The 24,682-nt window shown below is 42.6% G+C and overlaps 1 protein-coding gene across 2 annotated transcripts in view; it reads left to right on the top strand.

Moving 5' to 3' along the window:
* cadpsa (Ca2+-dependent activator protein for secretion a) overlaps positions 1-24,682 on the top strand; it is a 92,151-nt gene that overhangs the window by 21,305 nt on the left and 46,164 nt on the right. For both annotated transcript variants that reach the window (XM_062987137.1, XM_062987136.1), the window contains exons 3-11: positions 2,844-3,176; positions 12,045-12,125; positions 13,504-13,737; positions 15,424-15,545; positions 17,013-17,124; positions 17,699-17,838; positions 20,176-20,242; positions 22,832-22,940; positions 23,705-23,917. In XM_062987137.1, coding sequence (XP_062843207.1) covers positions 2,844-3,176; positions 12,045-12,125; positions 13,504-13,737; positions 15,424-15,545; positions 17,013-17,124; positions 17,699-17,838; positions 20,176-20,242; positions 22,832-22,940; positions 23,705-23,917 — 1,411 coding nt within the window. The remainder of the gene's footprint in view (positions 1-2,843; positions 3,177-12,044; positions 12,126-13,503; positions 13,738-15,423; positions 15,546-17,012; positions 17,125-17,698; positions 17,839-20,175; positions 20,243-22,831; positions 22,941-23,704; positions 23,918-24,682) is intronic.

Raw genomic sequence — 24,682 nt, 5'->3', positions numbered from 1 at the left:
AGAGCATCCGCTAAATGCTGAAAATGTAATGTAATGTAAATGCAACGGGAATGGAAGTAAGGCAGGAATAACCTGGACAGGGCGTCAGTCCATTGCTATTGATTGATAGCTCGATTAACTTATCCTTACCTGCTTATAGTTAGTAAATAAAGTGGGCTGATATTGAGAAATCATAAATGAACATGAAAATAAAAAAAGAAAATAACACTGTAGCAAATCGATATCATAGAGAAGTCAAGCACCGTTCAACCCAGAGTGAGAAAACGTAATAAAGAAGAGAAAATATAATATCATGTATTAATGCACTACATCTGGAGTGAGCAGGAGTGGGTTTGTGCAGTACAAGTACTATTCAGTTACTGCTAAACCACTTACACTTCTCATCTCATTTTATCTTCAGGCTTTTAATGAAATAATAAATGAAGTAAAAGCAATTCTGTAATAAATGTCACAAATAAAGAAACACCACCACACTTGCCCTGAAAAGAAAAGAAAGAATAATGAGTGAATTATCTATTTCCTCGGCTGCTCCCGTTAGGGGTTGCCGGCGGATCGTGATCTGCATTATTGATTTGGCACAGTTTTTACGCCGGATGCCCTCCCTGACACAACCCTCCCTATTTATCCGGGCTTGGGACCAGCACTACAATGCACTGGTTTATGCATCCTAGCGGCTGGTACCTATAGGACAATTCAGTGTCTCCAATTAGCCTGGCTGTATGTTTTTGGACTGTGGGAGGAAACCGGAGCACCCGGAGGAAACCCACGCAGACACGGGGAGAACATACAAACTCCACACAGAAAGGACCCGGACCGCCCCACCTGGGGATCGAACCCAGGACCCAGGTGACAGTGCTACCCAGCCACCGTGCCGCCCAGTAATGAGTGAATTATGAATAAATGAAATGAAATAACAATTAGGGATCTTGAAAGTAATTTACAATGTAAATGTAAACTTGCCCGTTTTTGGACTGTGGGAGGAAACCATTGCAGACACGGGGAAAACATGCAAACTCCACACAGAATGAACCCGGACTGCTCCACCTGGGAATCAAACCCGGGACCTTTTTGCTGTGAGGCGACAGTGCTACCCATCGAGCCAACCTGCCGGCCCAGTAAGGTGGGGGCAGTGTCTTGATGAAGCCTTATCTGAAGCCAGTGCCCAGCTGGGCAAGTCATTAGCCCACAATATCAGCGCCAAGAAATGGACATTCTTAGAGCTGGACAAGAAAAGCAACCTCGGACGGAACGAACACGCAGCAAATGGAAACACTGTGATTGAACTGGAAAAAAACAGCAAAAAACCAAAACAAAAAACATGATTGTTCATTTCATTTCTTATCCTCAGATGTGGAAACATGACTGAGAAAGAGCAGCTAGCAATCCAACAACATTTCCCACGGCTCTTCTCCTTTGATGGCATTTCTTTATTTTTTTTTTCTGTGTGTTATGAATGAATTTAATCTTTAGTCAAAATAACACATTGGGAGACAGAACTATATTTAAAAAAATGAAAATAAAATAGATCTGTAATCCAGTCAGCTTTAGAATGATTGGCACTGTTAAACAAACAAAATGAGTTTGTGGCTAATTAATTTAATCTCATTAATTAAGAACGAGAGAAATGAAACCTGATATTACAAGTATTTTTATTTTAATGAAACAGAACCCCGGTTATTAAGTATTAATAACGTGTTATGAAGCCCAGGCTGATAATGAATCCTTCCACAGTGCATTTTATTTTTAATCCTGTCAGGGTTCCTTTATCCGGTGTCAGTTTTACCAGAAAACACTTGGCACAAGGCTGGAATATCCTGGACAGGGCGACCAATCACAACACCCTAAGTTTTCTTATCATTGTAAGGGATGTGTATGTAATGAAAGACTTGGGACTTCAGCATGTGTCAGTTCTGCATGTGTTCTTTTTTTTGGTGGTTTTTGGATTACAGCTGATCATCCAGACAAGCAATTTAGGCCTAATGTGTCAGTTTAGGTTTTAATCCAACCCTGGCAAACAGACCACTGTTCCATGTATTTGTACTTATGGACGATTGTTTGGTACCAGTGATGTTTAAATCTGAAGTGGCTTAGACATAACATCATGAATGAAATTGGAAATAAAAAAGAAAATGCTTAACAGTGGCAAATCAATAACAAGTCAAGCACCGTTTAACCCAGAGTGAGAAAACGTAATAAAGAAGTGAAAATATAATATCATGTATTAATGCACTACAGCTGGAGTGAGCAGAAGCGGGTTTGTGCAGTACAAGTACTATTTAGTTACTGCTAAACCACTTACACTACTCATCTCATTTAATCTTATCTGAGACAATGTAAACTTAATTCCAGGCTTTTAATTAAAAAGGAAACAAATAAAAGCAATTATTTTATAAATGCCACAAATACACTCCCACACTCACACTAAAAAAAGGAAATAATAAATACATGAGTGAATGAAATTGAATAATAATTAGGGACCTTGATAGTAATTTACAATATTTGACAAAGGACGTGATTTGTGAATCTAAAGCGGTTTAGAAATGACATTCCTAATAACTAGTCTGCATGGATTTCCCCCGGGTGCTCCGATTTCCTCCCACAAGTCCAAAGACATGCTTCCAGACCAATTGGAGCTAATAAAATTGCCCCAATTGTGTGTGCCTTGTGATGGACTGGTGACCTGATTGGGTGTTTACTGTATTTCGGCCAATGAATCGTACCCGTGTGACCCTGACCAGGATACAGCGACGGTTTAACAGACAATACATGAATGAATTAAATTCTCTCCAAAAGAAATGACCTGTTCATTTAACCTCACACTTTTTTGTCTTTCTTGTTATCAGGTTTTCCTGAAGAGCGACCGGGTGTCCCGCGTGGTCCAGAGCGGCGGCTTCTCGGCCAACGACCTGCGCGACGTCTTCAAGAAGCACATCGAAAAGCGGGTGCGTAGCCTGCCCGAGATCGACGGCCTGAGCAAGGAGACCGTACTCAGCTCCTGGATGGCCAAGTTCGACACCATCTACCGTGGCGAGGAGGATCTGCGCAAGCACCAGCAGCGCATGACGGCCAGCGCCGCCTCCGAGCTCATCCTCAGCAAGGACCAGCTGTACGAAATGTTTCAGCAAATCCTCGGGATCAAGAAGTTTGAGCATCAGCTGCTTTACAATGCCTGCCAGGTAAGTCATGTAAAAAACTACCGGACCTTCTAGCTGAGCGGTTTTAGCAGAGATCCGTTCACAGTTCATGGAAAAGAATATGAGTGGAGTCTTGGTTTAATAACTACTGAGTAGGGAATCATATTGAAGTCCAGGACTTTTAGATGGGAATGGTTCTACTGGGATAATTGGGTACGATGTAAATAGAAGCTTTGTTTTTAGACTGGGTGGAAGTGGTGAAGTCGGCTTCTCTGATTCAGAGATTCAAGCACCTGCATACTGGTTTATTTCAGTGAACAATGGCAGCTAGACCAGTGCTGAAGAAATGAGTGGGTAGTAAGAACATAAAACCAGAAACAAATGGCAGGGTAGATTTCTGAGAGTTGTAGCGGTGAATAAGAGATCAGCCCTGCTGAACTGCTTTGGAATGAATTGAAACATCAATTGAGGCTTTCTTGGGCAACATCTGTGCCCAGCCATACCAATGCTCTTTCGTCTGAATGTGCACAAATTCCCACAGACATACTTCAAACTCTTTGTTATAGCTGAAATATAATATCTTTAGTTTTTTTTAATTGGACGTCCAACAAGCTCATGGTCAGGTGTCCAAATACTTTTGATCATCTAAAGTAAATGAACATGCTGTAGGCATCACTAAATATATACACTATATCATCCTGCTTTCCTATTGGCCGAGAGCAGTGTGACATGGGCATGTGATGTACATGTCGTAGTTTCTCAATTAGCACGTGCATAAAGCCCCACTCCTCTCTATGGATGGTAATAACGCAGTCACCATGGCAACAGAAGAGAGGCGGGCTGAGCATTAGAGCGACGCCGGCGGAATCAACCACCCTCCACACACACACACACACGCACACGCACACGTAATAACAGAGCAGGGTAGACTGAGTACAGTTGTACTGCTTTTTGCATGATCGCATCAAAAGCTTTATATGCAAGAAACCTCAATCCGAAATCGAATTAATTAAATAATTACTTAATTAATAAATTAAGTCAGTAAGACTATCATGCCCTCCCTTCAATGTGTGCAAACCCCGCCCTATTCTTTCCATCTGCTATACGGAAGCTCACGCTAAGCTCTCCACAAACCAGCCACCAATCATGCAGATGATTTGACTGGTTTGAATAAGGAATCAAGAAGACGTCACACTTTCCTCCAAAGTCTGAGTAGAGACTGTTATAGCCACAAGGAGGACCAACTCTATATTACTGCCCATGGGTTTGTTTATGGTCTGGTGTTCACATAGGCCAGACCATGTGTGTGATGCAGAGAATCATACATATAGTTTTTATCCCCATCATCATGAAATAAGTGCCATGCAGCCACTGTTGGGCCCTTGAACAAGGCTCTTAACCCTGTCTGCTCAAGGGGTGCTGTACAATAGCTGACCCTGCCCATCTGTCTCCAGCTTTCAAATGGGCTGGGATACATGAAGAAAGAATTTTGGTATACTGTACATTTGTGTATGTACTGTATATATGACAAATAAAGGTGTTCTATAACCCCATCTCCTACAAACCCAGATCACTGTTTTAATTCTCCCGTTTAATGTCACGCACATGTGTGTTCGTCCTTGCCTCGACAACGTGTATGTGTGCTAACCAGCCCTCAGCGGGTGTGGCTGTCTCGCTGATAAACAGATTTTAATCTAAACGTGATAGGACTTCAGGTCCGTGTGGCTGCTGACTGACAGGTAATTAAAGCAGGAGCAGAAACCGCCGGAACACACTTGAGCTCGGAGTTGCTGACAAAACAGAACTGGGGTTTCATTTCCTGCCCCGGGGCTCCGAAAGAAAAAAAAAGAAATAAATAAATAACAAAAACACCTTCAATCAAAACAAGCAGCGTGAACAACTTCAGTGCTTAAGGATGTCGCTCAGAGGAAAGACTCGAATCGATTTATCTTGTTAAACGTGAACGATGTGCAGCTATTTTTAGACGGACTACACAGGTTTTGTTAGGTATGGCAGTTTATTATTGAAGGTACACGGAGAACTCCTTTGCCAGAAAAAATGTTCCCTATTCACCCTGGACATTAGATGATCATGTCCATATGGACACCCAACCCAGAGATTAGAAACCCTGGATCCTCAGATTTCAGCATGAGTTGGCTGTACTTTACCACGGTGCCAACCAAGCACCTTTACCTCAAAAACAAATTTTTCTAAAAATGTCCTGGGTCAAAAATATACAATATGATTACCTCATGTCCAGATACGTTTGGTAAAATACAATAAAAAAGAATCTAACACACACCCACTCTGTCAGGTGTGCAGTAGCCGACTGCGTAAAGATCTGTATGGCGCACTGAGAGTCACACACCAATCCTCATTATCGTGCAGGCGCCATTGATCAGCCAGTCGAGGTCAAAATTGCAGCACTTATGAGGAATCCCTACGACCCTCCCTCCCTCCCTCGAACCAGCCAATTATTGTCTGTATAGGCGCCCAGCTGGCCGATAGCAGAGCTTGAGGTGTAGGCACTGGTGAGATAGTGTGCTTTACCCCTGCACCACTCCTGGCACATTGTCTTAGTTGGTGTTTATAATGGTAACAGGGTGAATTCTGTTATTTTGTGTGTGTGTGTGTGTGTGTGTGTTTAAGAAAAAACTCAGTTATGTTGCACTGATCAAGGGACAGTGAGATAGAGGAAACATCATTACAGCTGCAGACACAGCAAAGCTTAGCATCAACACACCCAGCAGAGCATGCCTATGTGTGTGTGTGTGTGTGTGTGTGTGTGCAAATCCCTCTAAGCTCTCAGGAGATGCCAACCACCCATAACACACACACAGAGAGAGCGAGAGAGAGAGAGAGAGAAATACGGCCTTTAATGGTAACCCCTACTGTTACCTGCAGACCTCAAAGCCTTACTGACGTAAGAAACATGGGCAACACACGGGCGCCTCCACATCCATCAAAAAGCCTAAAGCCATTTTCACATTTAAAACCAGAGTAATTACCGGTTTACCCTCACCAATAACGTTCCAGGCGTGGCACACTGGTGAAGCAGGTAGAGTGGCTCACACACAGCAAATCTCCTGAAGCAAATCATAGGTTATCACAGGTCATAAATGTCGACAGAGCAAACTCTGGGAAACTTACCATCTCAGGATTACCATGCAAATGATTGTTAGTACGTTCGAAGTACATGGACCACTGAACAGTGGTGTCTTGATGACCATCTTGTAAAATAAGCTAAGGGACAAATAAACAATACCTCAGGTTCCAGAAAACTCTGGATATACTTGTTTGTGTAAACAGGGTGACGTTTGGTCTCTCCGTTGCTCTGTGTTCCTCCATTAGACTCGGCTGTGGGTGTAACGCTCTGACAAATGCGTTCTGTCCAGTAATGATGTCTGTGTTAGAGCATCTAATTAGATTTTGTCCATTTGCTGAGGATATGTGTCCTGACATGGGTGTGTTTGAGTAAGAGTCAAGGTTGTATTTAATTTGGATGAATAATGTTCTGCAGACTCAGACCAGTCCTACACACCCGGTCTTAATAATCTGGTCAAAGGAAAATATGGGTGAGGCATCATAAAGTCATGCCAGGCCAAATTTATGGATAGTTCTTAGGATTCAAACGTGTTAGAATCTAGAATCTAGATTTAGGAATTGCAGCAGAGATGGTTGTCCATTCACCAGGTTCTCTGATCTCTGTAAAGGACTTTTTGAGCCCTATCCCTCCCTGACCATGGCCTTTCTTGCATGGGTGCCTAATTTGGCAGGAAGGGCAACTCTGAAAGTTGAAGGTTGTGCCAAGCTTCTTCCATTTCAAAATGACTGAGGCCACCACAGTTCTGGGAACACTCCAAGCCCTAGCTATTTTTAAATCGTTGCCCTGATTGACGCCATGCCACAATTGATTGCAAAGATGCAGAGATTCGATCCACAGACAGTTCCTTGGACCTTGTGACTTTTTTTTTTGTCCTGACCAATTCAGATTGCAACCGGTGGATTCCTTTTGAGTTTTACACACATCTCAAGCAATGACGGATTAAGGATAGTCTGGGCCCCTGGGCCCCCAAAAGCATGGCTAGGGCCCAAAAGCATGGCTAGGGGCCCCAAAAGCATGGCTAGGGGCCCCAAAAGCATGGCTAGGGCCCCCAAGAGGCCCTGGGGTCAAAGTCCCTAATAGTCAATGGATCCTTAAAATGGAGGGCCCTCGTAAATAAAAATATATTGTATCATAAATGTTGATAGGCATCGCAAAATGTTTTGGGCCAGGGCCCCCCCGGGGCCCCCTGACCTCAAGGGCCCCTGGGCGCTGGCCCCACTGGCCCGGTCAGTAATCCAGCCATGATCTCAAGGATAATGAATGCAAACAGGATACACCTGATAATCTGGAGCTAATTTTAATATTCATTTGTTTTTTGCCCTTGTACTATATGATCAAAAGTATGTGAACTCCTGACCATGAGCTTGTTGGGCAGCCTGTTCCAAAATGATGTCAAGCACTGAGGTTGAATGAAAAGGCCTGGCTCACATGCAATGTTCCAATTCATCCTAACGTGTTTAGTAGGGTTAAGATCAGGGCTCTGTTCATACCACTGGAACTACTCCAGACTGTCCCTGTGAAACTTTTTGCACCATTGGTTCACAGTCCTGCTAGAACAAGAAAGGGACTTCCCCAGACTGAGTTGAAATAAATGCATGAGTCTGATTCATTTGTTTGATTTGTGTGTTTTACTGGAATCTACCCATAACACCTGTATGTGTGTGTACACGAGATAAAGCATCATGCTTCCCAATAGGACCCAGCATCCTTTGTAGGGTCCTGTGTGGTTGCTATAGTGATGGTAAACATACCGGGCCTTCGTTTGTGCTCTTCTCTTTATGAGCAGCTGTTTTTTTTTTCTCCAACCAGACCTACAGATCATGAAGCACCTATTGGGATGAATTGGAACACTGATTGTGAGCCAGGCCTTGTGTGTGGTCAGAGATGTTCGGACAGCAGATTGGACGGGTGGTTCTAATCTTTTGGCATGTGTGTGTGTGTGTGTGCATGTGTACTGGTGTATATTTACACCCTTCTTCACAGTCTCTGCTCCACTCTTATCACTGTCTGTGCTAATTACAGTGCTGAAAGTCATTAAAAACAGCTAAAGACAAAGCATTGAGAATTTCATTATCGCTCCTCACGTCATCTGGTCTCCTCCAGCTCGTCTTTCTCTGAACTGACTACTAGTAGCCATGGTCAGTGATAGCTCAGCAGTACTGGACTGTCCGGTTGCCACTGCTGTGCCCTTATGCAGGGATCTTAATTCTCAGATGCTCGGATTGTATACGATCTGCATACCAGACTTGGCACAGTTTTTACGCCGGATGGCACAACCCTCCTATTTCTATCTGGGCTTGGGACCAGCTCTGGGAGTGCACTGACAGGTGTACTTCCCAATTAAAGGCTGTTTTGGCCAATAGTACAGCTAAGATTCAAACCCTGGATCCCCAGATCTCAGCAGTAGTGGGCTAGCTTGACCGCTGCACCACCCGAGTGCCAAAGAGGGACAATTTATTAAGGCTGGATTACATTGTAAAGGCTGTGGTACATTAGAGGTTACATTTTCAGTTTTTCTATAGAACATCTAAGTGCTTTTCTAAGTGCTAAGTGATCTAAGTGTTGAGTCATGAACACTGATCCTAGATGATGGTAGAGGCATCTACAGTCTGGATCTTCTGGAATATGTTGTCGTTCAGCCCTTGAAGAATTTTGACCATGTGTCCAATGTTATGTTAATTTACCACCGTTCCAATTTTTCTCAGTATAAGGACAATGGCTCTCACTGTGGTTCGGTAGAACCCTCAAACAAGGACCCTAGCACAAAAGTTTTTTTCTAAAAACCTGACCAGGCGCATAATTACACAGAGGTATAATTAGTTTTGCCTGTAAAGATGATACAGGTTGAAATTGATCTCTGCTTTGAGATCGACGCACCCAGCCCAGCGCTAGTGATGGATGGTCAGGAAGGCGTAGCGTGTCTCTTCATATGCAATGTTGCCGGGGATAAGATGCATGAGGGAGCGTGTGATATTCGGGGAGGTGGTACTAGCAGCAAGATCGCTCCAGGGCTGCGAGATCGGGAGCAGATGGAAGGATGGATTTTTTTCCCCTCGATTTTTCCGACCGTGTTCCTCCTCAGCCTTCCGTCACCATCAAATGTCATATTAGAGATCTCATAGCAGCCATCGATCAGCTCCAGGTCCCGAGGGCTGTAACACCGCAGACTCGTTCTATTTTTAAAGATCGAGATTATTCTCCGCTGGCTTTTCAGCTCAGGCCGATGAACACTGATTAAACCTGATGTCGTCTGAGATCTCTACTCAATGTGCACGAGTTACAAGGGCCAGACTGAATAAAGTGCATTGTAGATTGATTTTTAAGGTGTGCTAAAATAATTAGGGGGTTATGAAAAGATAAAGAATGGCTTTAGGGGTGTTAAGAGGAAGGAATGAAAGAAAACAGGAAACAGAGCTCTTTAAATCTCACTTTGTAATATCTCGCACTTAGCACATAAAATACTACAGTCCATTGACATCAGGAAGCGAGACTTTGCCTTAAGGCTGCCCGAGGCACAACTACACCAACCTCGGTCGCTCCTTCAGTGACTGTGGAGATACCTGGTCCATCCCTGACTCCACCATAATGTTGTTACTGTGTTTATTGCACTGGGTTACTGGTGTCTGTGTGATGAATGACCAGGTTCTGAATGTTTAGCTGGAGCCAGAGTCTCCTTCACTCAGTACACACACACGCTCAGCACATCGTAGCTCTGCTCTGACCACCCGCGATCAAACGGATTGAATTAATCAAATTACCATGCGCCTTGCTGTCATGAAATCTGATTAGCACCGGGTGAGGACATTACGGCTTTTTAAAATAATAACTACTGAGGAAGTTTCATCTTTGCTGCATATCCAGTTATCAGCCACCTATGAATCAGTCTTGATGTCCCTTCTTAGGTGGTTTAACCACCATTTAGTAACCTAACGACTCACATGATGGCAGGGTGGGTCAATGACTCTCAGGACCACCTCCAAGGCGACAGGTTAAATACCTGGGACTCCCCATCAGCTTTTGGAACTGGGGTAAAACATCCTCAAGGACCTAAAAGACGTCCAGATGCCTTCAACTCAAGACTACCATCACCTGGAAGACTGAGGACCTGTACAGACATTTCCAGATATATGTTGTATCCTGCAAAGCCCAACACAACTCATCACTCTTTTGTTTACATGTGGTTATTCATCATGTCTTCAGCAGAACATGTGCACCATAAACTCTGTGCCAGTCAGATCCGTTTAACCCCCGTCCCCTCGCCCCCTGTTGTGCCTGTTTAGTTGGCCTGCAGGTAGATTAGAATTGGATTTCGAACTCAAAGGCTAAGAATGAAAGATCCACCACCCGACATTATCTGGTCTGTAAGGGGCATATGAGGGTCCCCTTTGATTGATTACTGGGGTACCAAAGGGGTGACAAAGTGTACAGGGCAACAAATGGGCTACAATCAGTAATTGTACATCCACAAAGTGTATTTGTTTAATAGGTAGGTGACTAAGGTACTGGACTAGTAATCAGAAGGTCGCTGGTTAAAGTCCCACCACTGCCAGGTTGGTTGCTGCTGTTGGGCCCTTGAGCAAGGCCCTTAACACTCAATTGCTTGGATTGTATACTGTCACAGTACTGTAAATTGCTTTGTATAAATGTGTAGTTAAAACAATCAATGAATTTACGTAGCTGATAGGTGTTCCTAATAAAGCGCTCGTGTGTGTATGCATGCTCCTGTCGCCGTATATCGTGTGAGCCCTACGACGCTAATAAGATCTATAGTTTGTCATCATTAAAAGTGTGAAATATCATCAAGTGCTTTTACACCCACCCACGCGTTGGCAGAGTTTTAGAAGAAGGGAGTATAGAAGTGTAAAAGTATTTCTTGTGTGTTTACGCTGGCAACTCAGGGCAGAGAGTGGGCGTTTGGCTTGGTGGACACTGGGTCTTGCCCAGCTGGTGTCGAGAAGGGGACACTAGTAATGGCAAGTACAGATGGTTGTCCGCCCATGCCCAGGGTTGACTGGCAAAGTCTCTGGTTTATAAGCAGATATGTATAGAACATGAACCGGTGCCCAGTAACCCATATGTTTATGTATTCATTTAGTAATTTGGACACAACTGGCATGATTTAAGAAGAACAGTTGGTCGTTTCTTGTTCTTATTATTTATTTTTCCTCTTTTATCTCCCAATTTAGCTGGGGACCCCAACTGTGTCCAAGGAGGGTGTACGTATATTCGCCTGATACACACTCCCTCTGATGTGTGCGCAGTCCACCAGTCCCTTCTTATTCACCCATACTTTGGTGGATTTGCTTTTGTACACCACGGAGAGCCACGCCCTGCTCTCTTTGCTCCTCCACTTTCTGTACAAGTGCCCTGGGCAAGCAAGGTCCTTACACAGCGTTGAAAACCCCACCCCTTAGTCCTGTCTTTTCCACCCAGCAGACTGGAGGCTAATTATGCCTGCTAAAGGGCGCTCAGACGACTGGTAACAGAGCAGAGATTCAAACTCAGAATAGCAGAAACTGTTGGCGCCTCAACAGCTGGTCGTTTCTGAGAGGATGAAGGTCAGATGGGTTTTTGACAATCTACAGGGCTGTGGGGGCCACATGAAGCATAGTGTGTCTTTCTGTAGCTGTGTGGGGGGGGGGGGGGGGCAGCAGTCGATCTACAGTGGGTGAACTAGAAATGCCTAGACATGATCAAAACTAGGCAATAGGACAGATTTCTTCTCAGTCATCACATGATAAAACATCAGATCTCCGTGTACCATGAATTTGAACTCATGCATTGTTCTTTTCCCTTTCTTTCAGTTGGACAACCCAGACGAGCAGGCTGCCCAGATCAGACGCGAACTGGACGGGCGACTTCAGATGGCTGATCAGATCGCGAAAGTAAGTCCCGCCGTCTGAATAATCGTGTGGCGTGTAATGGGAAGGTAGAAATCTGCTTTGAATATTGTGTGAATTCTGTCTCAGTCATCCAGGTCACGTTCTTACAAGATCAGAACATGTTCAATAACCTGGTGACACATGAAGGATGGAGGGAAAAATCAGGATCAATTTCATACAAGATCAAAACAAGCTCAATAATGTCGTGATACAAGCAGGGTGAAAAAGAAATGAGCTGCTGGAAATGATTTCCTCCGGCCTACAGCGACGTGGCTTCATCACAGATTCATTTCTGAATATGAAATATTGTGAGATTTATAATTATCATGTGTCTACAGAGTCAGGAACTTTTCAGGATCTCTTAGGCTTATTCACGACTTTCTGTTTCACTGTGGTTCACATTTATATTAACACATACACCAAATTCTATCACACAGATGATATTATTAATCAAAGTATGTGGACACCCTTTCTTTTTTTCTATTTTATTTCTGCATTTTCTTTATTTCTGCAATTTAGTGTAGTCAATTTGTCCTCCGCTGCTGGTGGATCCCTTATTGCAGTTGAGGAGGGTATATTGCTGCTTACGCCTCCTCCAGCCCGCGCGCAGCCCTTAGCGGAACTCTTTCTCACTTATGCACTCTGCACAGGCGCCTCTCGATCTGCTAATCAGGGTCCTTACACAGTGTTTGAGGACCACACCCACATAGTCCGGTCATCCGGCCCTAGCAGAAACGTGTCTGCTGCAGGCACTGTCAATTATGCCCGCTAGATGGCGCTCAGTCGACCGGTGGCAACACAGTTTCGAACCAAGGAGTTCAGAATCTCGGCACTGGTGTGCTAGCGGAATATCCCGCTGCACCACCTGGGAACCTAAACCTGACCCATTTCTTGTGGGCTGGTCAAATTATGGACACAGTTTGAGCAAGACTCCTTTCTCTTCATGTAGTACCCTCACCACTAGGATTATGAATCCCCAACAGCACAAGCAGTTATCTTAATTCTTTAGGCATTTAGTTAGTTAGAGAGTAATGCATCACAATGTGAGACAAAAATGAGGACGATACTGTGTTTAGACATTACAGCTTTGGTGCACAATACCATAGATGGATAAGGATATCAGCAGTCCAAAAAACTAAAATGCAGACTCTAAAAGGTTTAGTGTTTAGTCAGAGGTACCCCCCTTGTGCCAAGGCTCTTTGTCTTACACTGGCTTTATCTTACATAATGGTGGAAGGGATTATGGTATAGCCATCACCTGGCTCAAAATGGTATCTGGTGAATAGGGAAAACTGAGCTAGTGGACAACAAAAGAAAGACAAAAAAACCTTCTGCATTATTATTCTCTTGTGTATCTCTATCCCTCTCTCCTGACCCCCAGGCTGGTAAGTTCCCAAAGTTTGTGTCGAGGGACATGGAGGCCATGTACATCGAGGAGCTGAAGTCGTCGGTGAACCTGCTCATGGCTAATCTGGAGAGCATGCCGGTGTCTAAGGGAGGGGAGTTTAAACTTCAGAAACTAAAGAGAGGACACAACACGTCCATCATCGACATGGGACAGGAGGACGAGAACCAGCTCTCCAAGTCGGATGTCGTCCTCTCCTTTAATCTTGAGGTGATGCTCGTTTTCACAGTCGGTGTTTAATTTACTTCTTACATTTGTGGTGATTTATGATCCATTAGGCTTTTTATGATTCATTAATCACAAACCATTGATTTTCTCTCATTGATTTCATTCATCCCAAATGTCAATGTGAGTTTTACTGTTCAGACAGACAGACTGTGTATCTGTTCTATTTTATGTCTGGTCACAGCAAACATTGGTGGAATTAAATAAAAGTAATGATAAAAATATATGTGAAAAATTGTGTCCAGTCAGTCAAATTAGGGTCGCGGGGGGTGCTGGAGCCGCGCAAGGCACACAGTAACACCCTGGATGGGGCGCCAGTCCATCACAGGGCAGACACACACACACACACACACACACACACCCATTCATCTATAGGGCAATTCAGTGTCTCCAATTAACCTGACTGCATGTTTTTGTACTGTGGGAGGAAACCGGAGCTCCCGGAGGAAACCCACTCAGACACGGGGAGAATATGAACTCTTCATAGAAAGGACCCGGACCGCCCCGCCTGGGGATCAAACCCAGGACCTTCTTCAGTCAAACCAGCATTTATAAAATCAGGCATTAAAAACCCGTAATAACTCTAATAACACTAAGGTTCTGGGGACCTGGGTTTGAATCTCACCTCTGGCCACTGGTTAAGCGGGTGAGTTTTGATTGACTGTTCACTTGATCTAAGTAGAATTAAGCAAATAGCAAAGATAAATGATGGGTTGAATAAATGACTGAATGAATCACTGGCTCTGTCACAGCTTGGACAGAAATGGGATGTAGCATGGGGCGCTGCCCCGCGATGTTGCCGTTTGAAGATAATAATGCATTAGTGAAAGCCCGCTTTCTGGCCGCAGCAATTTGTGGTGAGGCTTTTAAGCCCTGACGTGCAGCACAGTGTTTCTTGTGGAGGATCATTTGCATAAAGAGAGAAAAAAATTACATTTCTTACATGATGAAATGCCAGCGTTCGTGTTGCCCCTGTCGCTCATCATCAAGTCAATTAGGGAATTTAGAAAAAAGCCATTTTTTCAAAGCATTTTATTACATTTCGCAGTCAAATTAAGTATTACAGATTTCAAAGTGGTATTTTAGTACATTACATTTAAAAAGCGATTTAGAAATGTCACTTTTATTATTTCAGTTCGAAGCGTCTGCCTTAAGCGGTTCAGGCAAATCAGTTCAATTTCTCAGTGAATTCTCTCACACGTGCACAATATGGTGAATGAGGACACCTGACTATTAAAAAACCACGGACTTTATACAATTGGATTTTGGAGTGTGTGTATGGGAAGTTGTTTTCAGTGTTTAAAACATACACCGATGCTGGACAAGGAGACCGGGCTCCCTTTGTGCAAATGGCTAAAAGAACTGAAGGCAATAATAAAAAGGGGTGCATATCCAAGATGACAGAAGGGACTTTCGCAAGGTCATAAAGGGTCATAACAGAGATTTAATATTAGTTAACATTGGAACCTGACCATGACCTTGTTGAATATCCTAGTTCAAAACCAAGCCTCCAATCATTTGACCTGTAAAACCATCCTTTTTTGTTGGAGGGCTATTCACAAGATTTTGGAGTGTGTCTGCAGGGTTTTATGCCAATTAGACGCAAGAGCGTTTGTGAGGTCAGTCAGTGAAGTTGATCTGATTATATCCTATTATTTCATTTGTTCTCAGGTCGTGATTATGGAGGTCCAAGGCCTGAAGTCTCTCGCACCAAACCGCATCGTTTACTGCACCATGGAGGTGGAGGGAGGCCAGAAGCTCCAGACCGACCAGGCCGAGGCCTCCAAACCTACGTGAGTCACAAAAGCAAACCTTACTGCATCAGTAATAGAGCTTGGTAATAATTATAAGACGTGAATGAACCTCATTAGTGACACAAAGCTCTTTGGTGCCCTTGATCTGTGATGCTTACTAATGAAAATAATTAAGTGTTTATTACGGGTTTAATAGAGCAGAACAGACAGGCGGCCTTATCACTGTTCTCTTGTCTGCATCACAAGAAGTTCAAAAGATTTGAGTAGGTTTAAAAAATCATTTGTTCTTTGTTCTTTATATATAAAGGATGGCAGAAGAGGTAGGATGGGTAAAACACCACTCCAGGGTCCTGGAGACCTCAATTTGATCGTTGCTTTTTGATGACTGACTATATAGTTACTATGAAAATGCTAAAATAGGTGGTCAGGTGGCAGAACGGTAAAACGCTCTAGCCCACCAGTGCTGAGATCTCGAGCTCTAAAATTTGAATCTCAGCTATCAGTCAGCTGGGTGCCTGCACAGACACACACGTGACTGTGCGACTGTAGTGGAGGGACAATAGCTGAGCAGGGTTCCTCATCACTTATGTAAGTGCGCACTTTGCTGACCAGTTAAGGCACATGCTGATCAAGGATGCCAATGCGAGGCTCTGTGAGACCCCGACCCTGGCAGGTGAAAAGAAGCGATCTGCACACGTGACAGAGGAGGCGAGATAAATTCCAACTGACCAGGACTGAATAAGGTGAAAAAAGGGGAACAAGCTAAAATAATAAATTGTACCATCCTGCTAAAAATAGAATAAGAGAGTAATGAATGAAATTAAAATAGTACTATAGATAAAGGTTTTGTTATTAATAGTGATCGACACACACACGGGGATCGTGTGCTTCGAGGTTCACCCCAGGCATTCTGCAAAGGACTCGGAGGAGAACAGTTGCTATAGAAACTAGTCTCTCAGTGCTTAGATCCCCTGTGTTTCACACACTGCCCTCTTTATCTCTGGAGACACATGCACACACACACACACACACACACACACACACACACACACACACACACACACACACACACACACACACACACTGTACTCTTTTTTGTTATTTAACATAATTTCACTACATACTGTATATTCACTCATAATTTTTACACAGAATATATTTTAAGTGAAAAAGAAGGTGCTGATAATGGAGCTGGGGCTTTTCTGGGCATCTGCGTTGTAAAGCTTGCTTGGCTGTGGACAGTTTTTGCACACTCAGCAGTGTCTGTGCACATTTAGGCAAAAAGTTCAATGGGGGGTGCGGTCAGGGCTCTAAACTCGTCAAACAATGTCTTTATGGACCTTGCTTTGTGCACAGGGGTGCACAGTCATGCTACATGTGGAAGGGACCTTCCCTAAACTGTTGACACATTGTTGATATAATGGATTTTCTATCTCTGATTTAAAACCTGTTCATAATTATGACAGTGATGCTTCCTCCTCTGGTTCGTCCTCATCCTCTCTGTAGCTGGGGAACTCAAGGTGACTTCACAACGACCCACCCGCTCCCCGCTGTCAAGGTGAAACTCTTCACTGAGAGCACAGGAGTGCTGGCTTTGGAGGATAAAGAGCTCGGACGGGTAACACACACACACATACAAAATTACACACACATACACACAAAATATTACACACACATACACACAAAATATTACACACACATACACACAAAATATTACACACAAATACACACACAGGCATAATCACACACACAATACAGGAAAATATACACAAACACAAGTACAGACACACACAAACAAAATCACACGGACACACAAAATTAGACACAAAATCACACACACATATACACACACACACACTCATACAAAACATTACACACACAAACATGAACACAAGCACACAAACACACACACACAAAACTACACAAACAAACAAGCACAGATTCACACAAAAACACAAACACACAAGTGAGCCACACTGGGTATGTTACATGGTATAAAACATTAATTAAATGTATTTAAAATTATATTAAACATAACAATTAAAATGACAAGAAAGAAAATTCAGATGAAGCCAGTTATAGACGAAGATTAAACAAACGTCTCCATTAATATTGTTATTGTGCACAGAAAAGCACATTAGTACACTGCTGGTAATGAAGAGGACAGAGTTTTTGTTTTCATCTCTCTGCAGGTTGTGTTGCACCCCACGCCCAACAGTCCCAAGCAGTCCGAGTTACACAAGATGTCGGTATCTAAAGGCTGCCCGGATACTGACCTCAGGATCAAACTCGCTGTTCGCATGGACAAACCTCAGAACATGAAACACTGTGGGTACGTACAGAAGAAGAGTTCTGCACTAACACCTTCTGAAATATACAAAGATTCTGTATTAAAGAAATGTTTATGTTATTTGTACATAATTACCAAAACTACACTTCAAGAAAATGTGATCTGGGGCCTTTTACAGTTCCCCTATATGTCATTATTATTATTATTATTAAGTAGTAGTATAGTATTAGTAATCATAGTAATAGCAGAACAGTGTCCATTCATTAAAGAGGTGGGTATTCAAGCATTACAGCTTCTTCTTTATGCATGTTCCGACTTTTTCTCCCAAGTTAGTCATTTTCAATTCCTTATAATAATTTCTCTGCCACTTGGACCTCCACACTGGCACAACAAGGAGAGCCGCAAACCCACCCTTTAAAGGAGGGTTTTAAAGGACCTGTAACCATGGTAACAACACTGCCCTAGCATCACTCCTGTGCTGAGGTGACTTGTCATTCTGTACCAATAATCAGCAAACTATTTTAATACAGGATACCTTATTTAAAGCTGATTAAAATGGACAAGTAATTTCTTCTTTATATAGCAATCATCAGCACATAGTTTAATCAAGAATGAGTAGTATGGTAAACTAAGCTGAAGCGGGGAGTGTCTAAAGCTAAATGTTTTGAAAGTGAACTTGGTACATTATGCATCCAAATCCAGAACTATCTGTACTGTACCTGCTATTGTCCTTGCAAAAAGGACAGCATCTTAAACAACAATCCACCTACAACATAGTGTTTACCAACACCATAAGAAGTGCACTAAATCAGTATGTACTATTCATCTGGTTGATGTGTGATTTAGGATACAGCACATACCAGTGACAGATCAGACTCTCTCCATTTTCTTAAAATTGACATGTATGTAGATCCCTGATCATGAGCTTGTTGGTCATCCTATTCCAAAAAAGAGTTGCCCCCCCAGCCCAGACCCATACCTTGCGCCCAGTGTTTCCTGGCGCATCCGGACCCGCCACAACCCTGACCGGGATATAACAGTTGTTATGGCGGTTGCTTGTCTTCTGTCTCCATCTAGTGGAAAACATTATGCAATGACACCTCAGCACTGAATCTTAGCACTGAGACATTTTCAGTGTTGCCCCTATTCCTAAAATAATGATCAAAATCGTTTAATTGTGTATAAAATGTGGTCAGAATAACATAAATTAATAACAATTCGTAAATTTGTACAAGTTAATAAGGAATTGGGCTTACTTTTGTCTCCAGGATAACTTTAAATCCTCTCTGAATGTCTAATGCATACGTTGGGTTAGGGTTAGGAGCAAAATCTTCCAGTTCTTTGAGAGGTAAAGGAGGCTGAGATCCACATCTTAGTCCTAGCTCTTCTATTTCTAAAAGATGTTTAAATGTAATTGTAAAAACATGAATGGTGTTGACTTCTGGTGTTTAACAAAGCACTCTTTGCAAAGCCAACAGCAAAGCTAAGGTAAATTGTATGAATCATAGTTTAGTCATAAATAGCTAATAACACCTTCTCAGTTCCAAAGTCCTGTTGGACCAGCCATCGTTTTTTACAAGATGTGCATTAAGGGAAAGTCATTAAGGTCTTATAAACCTAAGTAAAAAAGCCTAGTAACATCTTAAATAGTCTTACTAAGGTGTTTTGGTAGTTTTACTTTTTGCACTCTTTCTCATGGGTAACAGAACACTGTTAAACCCCAATGCACAGTTACTCACATGTACATCATGTACAGACGTTTCTTTTAATGCTACAGCACTAAAAAGCATTTCATATCAGTACATTTATTTATTTATTTATTTTTCATTGCACTGTTCTCCACACCTGTGAGTAACGACTTCACAGTGAACTGTCATGTTATTTTGTCATTTTTATTTATGTGCAAATTAATTGCAACTGATTTCCAGGTTGTATACCCAACCCATCGTACATCCTACACCGTGTGTAACTAAACAATTCAAGGTGCACTAATTAGACGTACTATTTAATACAGTGGTGTTTATTTTTGGGATGCATTGCTTTGAATGAACTGTGCTTGTTTTCTTTCTGATGAGTCTGTGTTCTCACACACCTTTAAGCCAGATTTTCTCCACATCTTGTCCACTTCTGACAGACTAGCAGAACCCACATCGTCTGAAATGTGACATGTATCATCTTCTTTTACCAGCAGAGGGCAGCAAATACCCTACTATCAAATTTATCAGCACTATATACAGTACATGTTCAGTTTCTTTTACACTGTGAGACAATTATAGTATGTATAATTTATTTCTCTGTAGTACAGTGTAATAGTGCAATCTAAGACTTTTCCTTATATATGTACTGTGTGATTGTACTGTGTGATTGTACTGTGTGCAGATATCTTTGGGTCATCGGCAAAAACGTGTGGAAGAGATGGAAGAAAAGATTCTTTGTCTTAGTGCAGGTATGTTATTGTGTTTAGATTTTATACTATTTTACACCCTCACCCCCCAATATAGAGGTTAATTCTAACTCCATACCAATAAATCTGAGTTAATTTACTGTATTGTGGTATTGTGCAGCATGGCAGACGACTGGTTGAGATGATAATCAGTTATACTAGGGAGTTTAATCTGTTAGCCGAGATCCCTAAAGGATCAACTGGATCTTCCAGCTTCCTTTTTGTGTGTGTGTGTGTGTGTGTGTGTGTGTGTTTGTGTTTTTTTCACTCTACACTATGATGGGGACCTTATTTTGTGCAACAGTGGATTTTATACACCTGTTAGCAATGGCTTTGGCTGTAAAACCTGAATAGGATGGGTGTCCACATTTTTTTTGGATATAGAGTGTACATGCTTCTCATACGTTTTGGTCCATGTCTCAAGTCACAAGTCCAACAAGCCAAGCCAAACCAAACTACCATCATTTATCTGTTTGTGTGCTGGCATGCACAGGAGCAAAACTGTTCCAGGATGCGTTGTTGATGTTTCTGAGGATCCCAGTTTGGAGATAAGAACGTGCCAGGATGCGCTTTTAGTGGTTCTGTGTATCTTCTGTTAAATTCCTGGTTTGTTTAGTTTCACACGTCTTTATTTTGCATCTTTTCTTGTTGTATCTTTTGCTGCTTTGTGATGGGTCTTGTAGAAGCGTTCTGGCAAACGTGTGGTACTCCATCTGTCACTGATCTTGATGAGAACTGAAGCCATTCTGAAGATATGGTCCGACTGTTTCTTTAATAACCTTAGCAGACGTTCATATTATCTGATCCCAAGATTTACTTTCTAAATAAGACAATTATTTCTTCAGTAAAGACCATAAAATACAACAGTATTTTGGGTACGATTTCGGACTTTCACTTGACTGGTTTTGTCTGTGGATCCTCATGAGCCCTGTCCTCATTCTTGGCCGTTTTGACTTTCAGGTCAGGGCTTGTCATTCCCAGTTAATTTATTTATACATGCTTGATTACAGAATTGGCTGGATCACTTACAGAAACTGTCTGACAGGAGCTGGCATGACTGTAGTGGTAGATCACACAAAGGCGATTGTTGAAAAGATAACCGTAGCCATTATACAGAAAGCGCTGAGTTTGTGATGCCCTGCAGTCGATTGGTGTCCTGTTCAGGGTGTATTGTCACCTTGGGCTTGATGTTATGACCTAAAGTACATGGACACCCTATAAACCTGTTGAACATGTCAATTTAATTTCCATACCAGGTGCATTAATATGGAATAGGTCTTATTTGTGGCTATATCAGCCTTTATTCTTACAGAATGTCTTACAACAGGATTATGGAGCATGTCTGTTGACCCCAAGGTGTTCAGGTCAGGACTTTGCCTTGTACACATGGGCATGTTCAAAGGGAAAGAACCTTCCCCAAACTGTTCCCATCGCTCGGTCGCATTTGGAACCACATAATTTTTTATTGATTTCATATGTACCTAGTAGTAATGGTTGTGGCTGGAACACAATGACCATTTAATGTACCTATATAAAATTGATGTTAGACGTTAGATGTTTATTTCCTCCTTTTCCCTTTTCTTTTGGAGGATACACATACATTTTCAGCCGTCTATATTCTTATTCCTGTGCATCTCGAGTCCCCAGTGGCACTCTGGCTCAACCAAAGGCGTAAGGCAAATATTTATGATGTAAAGTGAAGTCTAATTATTCCTCAGTCTGGAGGCGACGCTGCACAACATCTGGCTGTCTAACCGCCCCCATCTCCCCATCCTGTCCATCTTCCTCTGTCTCTTCATCTCTTCTCAATGTTCTGGCTTGTACACTCAGTCTCAAGCTTGTAAATATGGAAATGTCCAGAAATGACCAGGGGCGCCCCTTGTTTCCCGGCCGGTTATACTAATCGATTGGCACTCGTCCACGCTCTCGCCCACACACAATACAATTTATAGAGCACGGACAACAATGGCAAAGGTTATTTGAAAGGCCGAAGCATAGCGAGCTAATCAGGGAGCAAAAGTCATTTAAAATCCTTTAACTGTCGGTTTGACAGCGGGTCACCCGGGTACGGGAAGCCTGGAACTTTAGCGCTGCTGTGTGACGGGGGAGGGAGGCTTGGCGGGAGGGTGTGCGAGCGAAAAAAAAGGGTGTGTGGTGTCCTGAGGGCAGTTTACTTGCCGAGGAGACTTCTTGAGCCTGGGGCAAACCCAATCCATCACACACATGACATTGAATTGATGGTGTCACTCTGTGAGCGTGAGGGAGATGCCACTTGCAGGGGGCACCAGTTTGGCCGGGATTGATACGCCTCGTCCTGATATGAGAGAGAGACGAGTTGTGTACGGTACATGGCGCACGAATGTGTCTGTGACCGCCACCTTGAAGCCAGTGGAGCTTCTGCACTCATCCATCACTTATATTCCATTGGCAGGCCACCAGTCAGTGCCCGGGCACAATCCATTGGTAGGCAAGACAAGCTGCCTCCAAAATTGATTCCTTCTTCCTAAGCCTTCTAAGCTTATGGTTAAAAATATAACAGTAATGCATGATTAGTCAGAATAATGTGCGGTTTCAATATGATTTCTTTTTCAGGTTAGTCAGTACACGTTTGCCATGTGTAGCTACAGAGAGAAGAAGGCCGAACCTGTAGAGTTGCTCCAACTGGACGGATACACTGTGGACTACACCGACCCCCAGCCAGGTACATTTTTATGCTTTTTACTTACCGACAGAGCTGGAAAGTGGGGACTTAGATGTACTGGCCAACACAACTCATGTCTTTGGTCCTGCCCCCTCAAATACTTTAGATTAGAAATGTCTCCTATATTTATCTGCACTGTTTATATTGTATTGTTTTGCACTTGTGTTCTGTGTTGCACTCTGGTCCTGGAGGAACGTTATTTCATTTTAATATGTACTTGTATACAGCTGAAATGACAATAAAGCCTCTCTTGATCATTTACAACCTTTGTTTGAGCTACAAAGTTCAAAAGCATGGCTGGTTCCTCTGAACACTGTATTTAGTTGGGTTGGTCCAAGCACCAAAAGATCACATATCAAGTCCACATGTTACAAACATTACCAACTATGTTTTATCCTAATGTTGCTTGATCAAGGGTAAATACTACAATAATCTAATTAAAACAGATTTACGACACATCCGACAATCTGAGTAACAAATGTTACGATGTTATACACCTAAGTGTACACACAAACAAATCCCTAGCAAACCAAACCCCAGTAACTCAAACCAGAAAAATCCTTATAAAACATCACATGATCCCTGCTGATTGGACACAGTATCACAATAAGACCTACACTTCTGTTTAAAGTTGATATTGTATTTTTAGAATTTGCTGTAAGTCACTCTGGATGAGATCTGTTGTGTTTTTGCATTTATGGGCTGCCATAATATTCCTATTTCTTTAACCATTATTATTTTTTGAATCTATTTTCTGTTAACAGGTTTGGACGGTGGCAGGGCTTTCTTTAACGCGGTGAAGGAAGGGGACACTGTGATCTTTGCCAGCGATGATGAGCAGGATCGGATCCTGTGGGTTCAGGCCATGTACAGAGCGACAGGCCAGTCACACAAACCGGTTCCACCCACACAGGTCCAAAAACTTAATGCTAAAGGAGGTACAGCACCACAACTCGATGCTCCAATCTCCCAGTTCTGTGAGTATGATTATTTAATTAGTTTATATTCATTTCCTTCCTTCCTACTTACATTTCCTTCCTTCCTTCCTTCCTTCCTTCCTTCCTTCCTTCCTTCCTTCCTTCTCTTCTTCATTCCTTCCTTCCTTCCTTCCTTCCTTCTCCTTTTCTCCTATCTTTCATTTTCTTCCTTCCTTCCTACCTACATTTTCTTTCCCTCTATTTCCTCTTCTATTTTTTATGCTTCTGCTTTTTCCAAAAATGGTGTGTGCAGTGATTTTGCATAAACATATGATTTAATTTAGCTCATATTAGATTTTGCATATTTGCCTCTTTACAAATCCGGAAGGACATCAAAATTAAGCTGAATAAAAGACTTCAGTTGTACAGTCAGCTGAAATGTACATAATAATCTTAAACCAGGCCGTTTTCCTGTTTGTTATCCAGTTTAACACAGTCAGAGATGACGTGGCATTAAAGGAAACCCGACGACTGATTGATGACTTAATTACAGTCATTTTTCTCCATCCACTGCAGTTGTTGATTTATTGCTTTAAATGAATTCGTCGAAACGACTGGTTTTGGACGGAGCAGTGGTGCACCCGGCGTTTCTCAGCAGCTGGTAATTAACGTGTTAAAAGTGACGCCCCATGAATTAAACAGTGTGTTTGCAACCTGATTATTTCTGGAAGCTATCAGTGGAATGTTACCAAATAACGACTTGCTAATTCACACCGTCTTCCCCTTCCAATCATCGTTTAAGGCTAGCCACAATTCATCAAAAAA

Source organism: Trichomycterus rosablanca, chromosome 24 (assembly GCF_030014385.1).
Source record: "Trichomycterus rosablanca isolate fTriRos1 chromosome 24, fTriRos1.hap1, whole genome shotgun sequence".
NCBI lineage: Eukaryota > Metazoa > Chordata > Actinopteri > Siluriformes > Trichomycteridae > Trichomycterus > Trichomycterus rosablanca.
The sequence above is the reverse complement of the archived record's forward strand: the minus strand, read 5'-3'. Positions and strand labels throughout refer to the sequence as shown.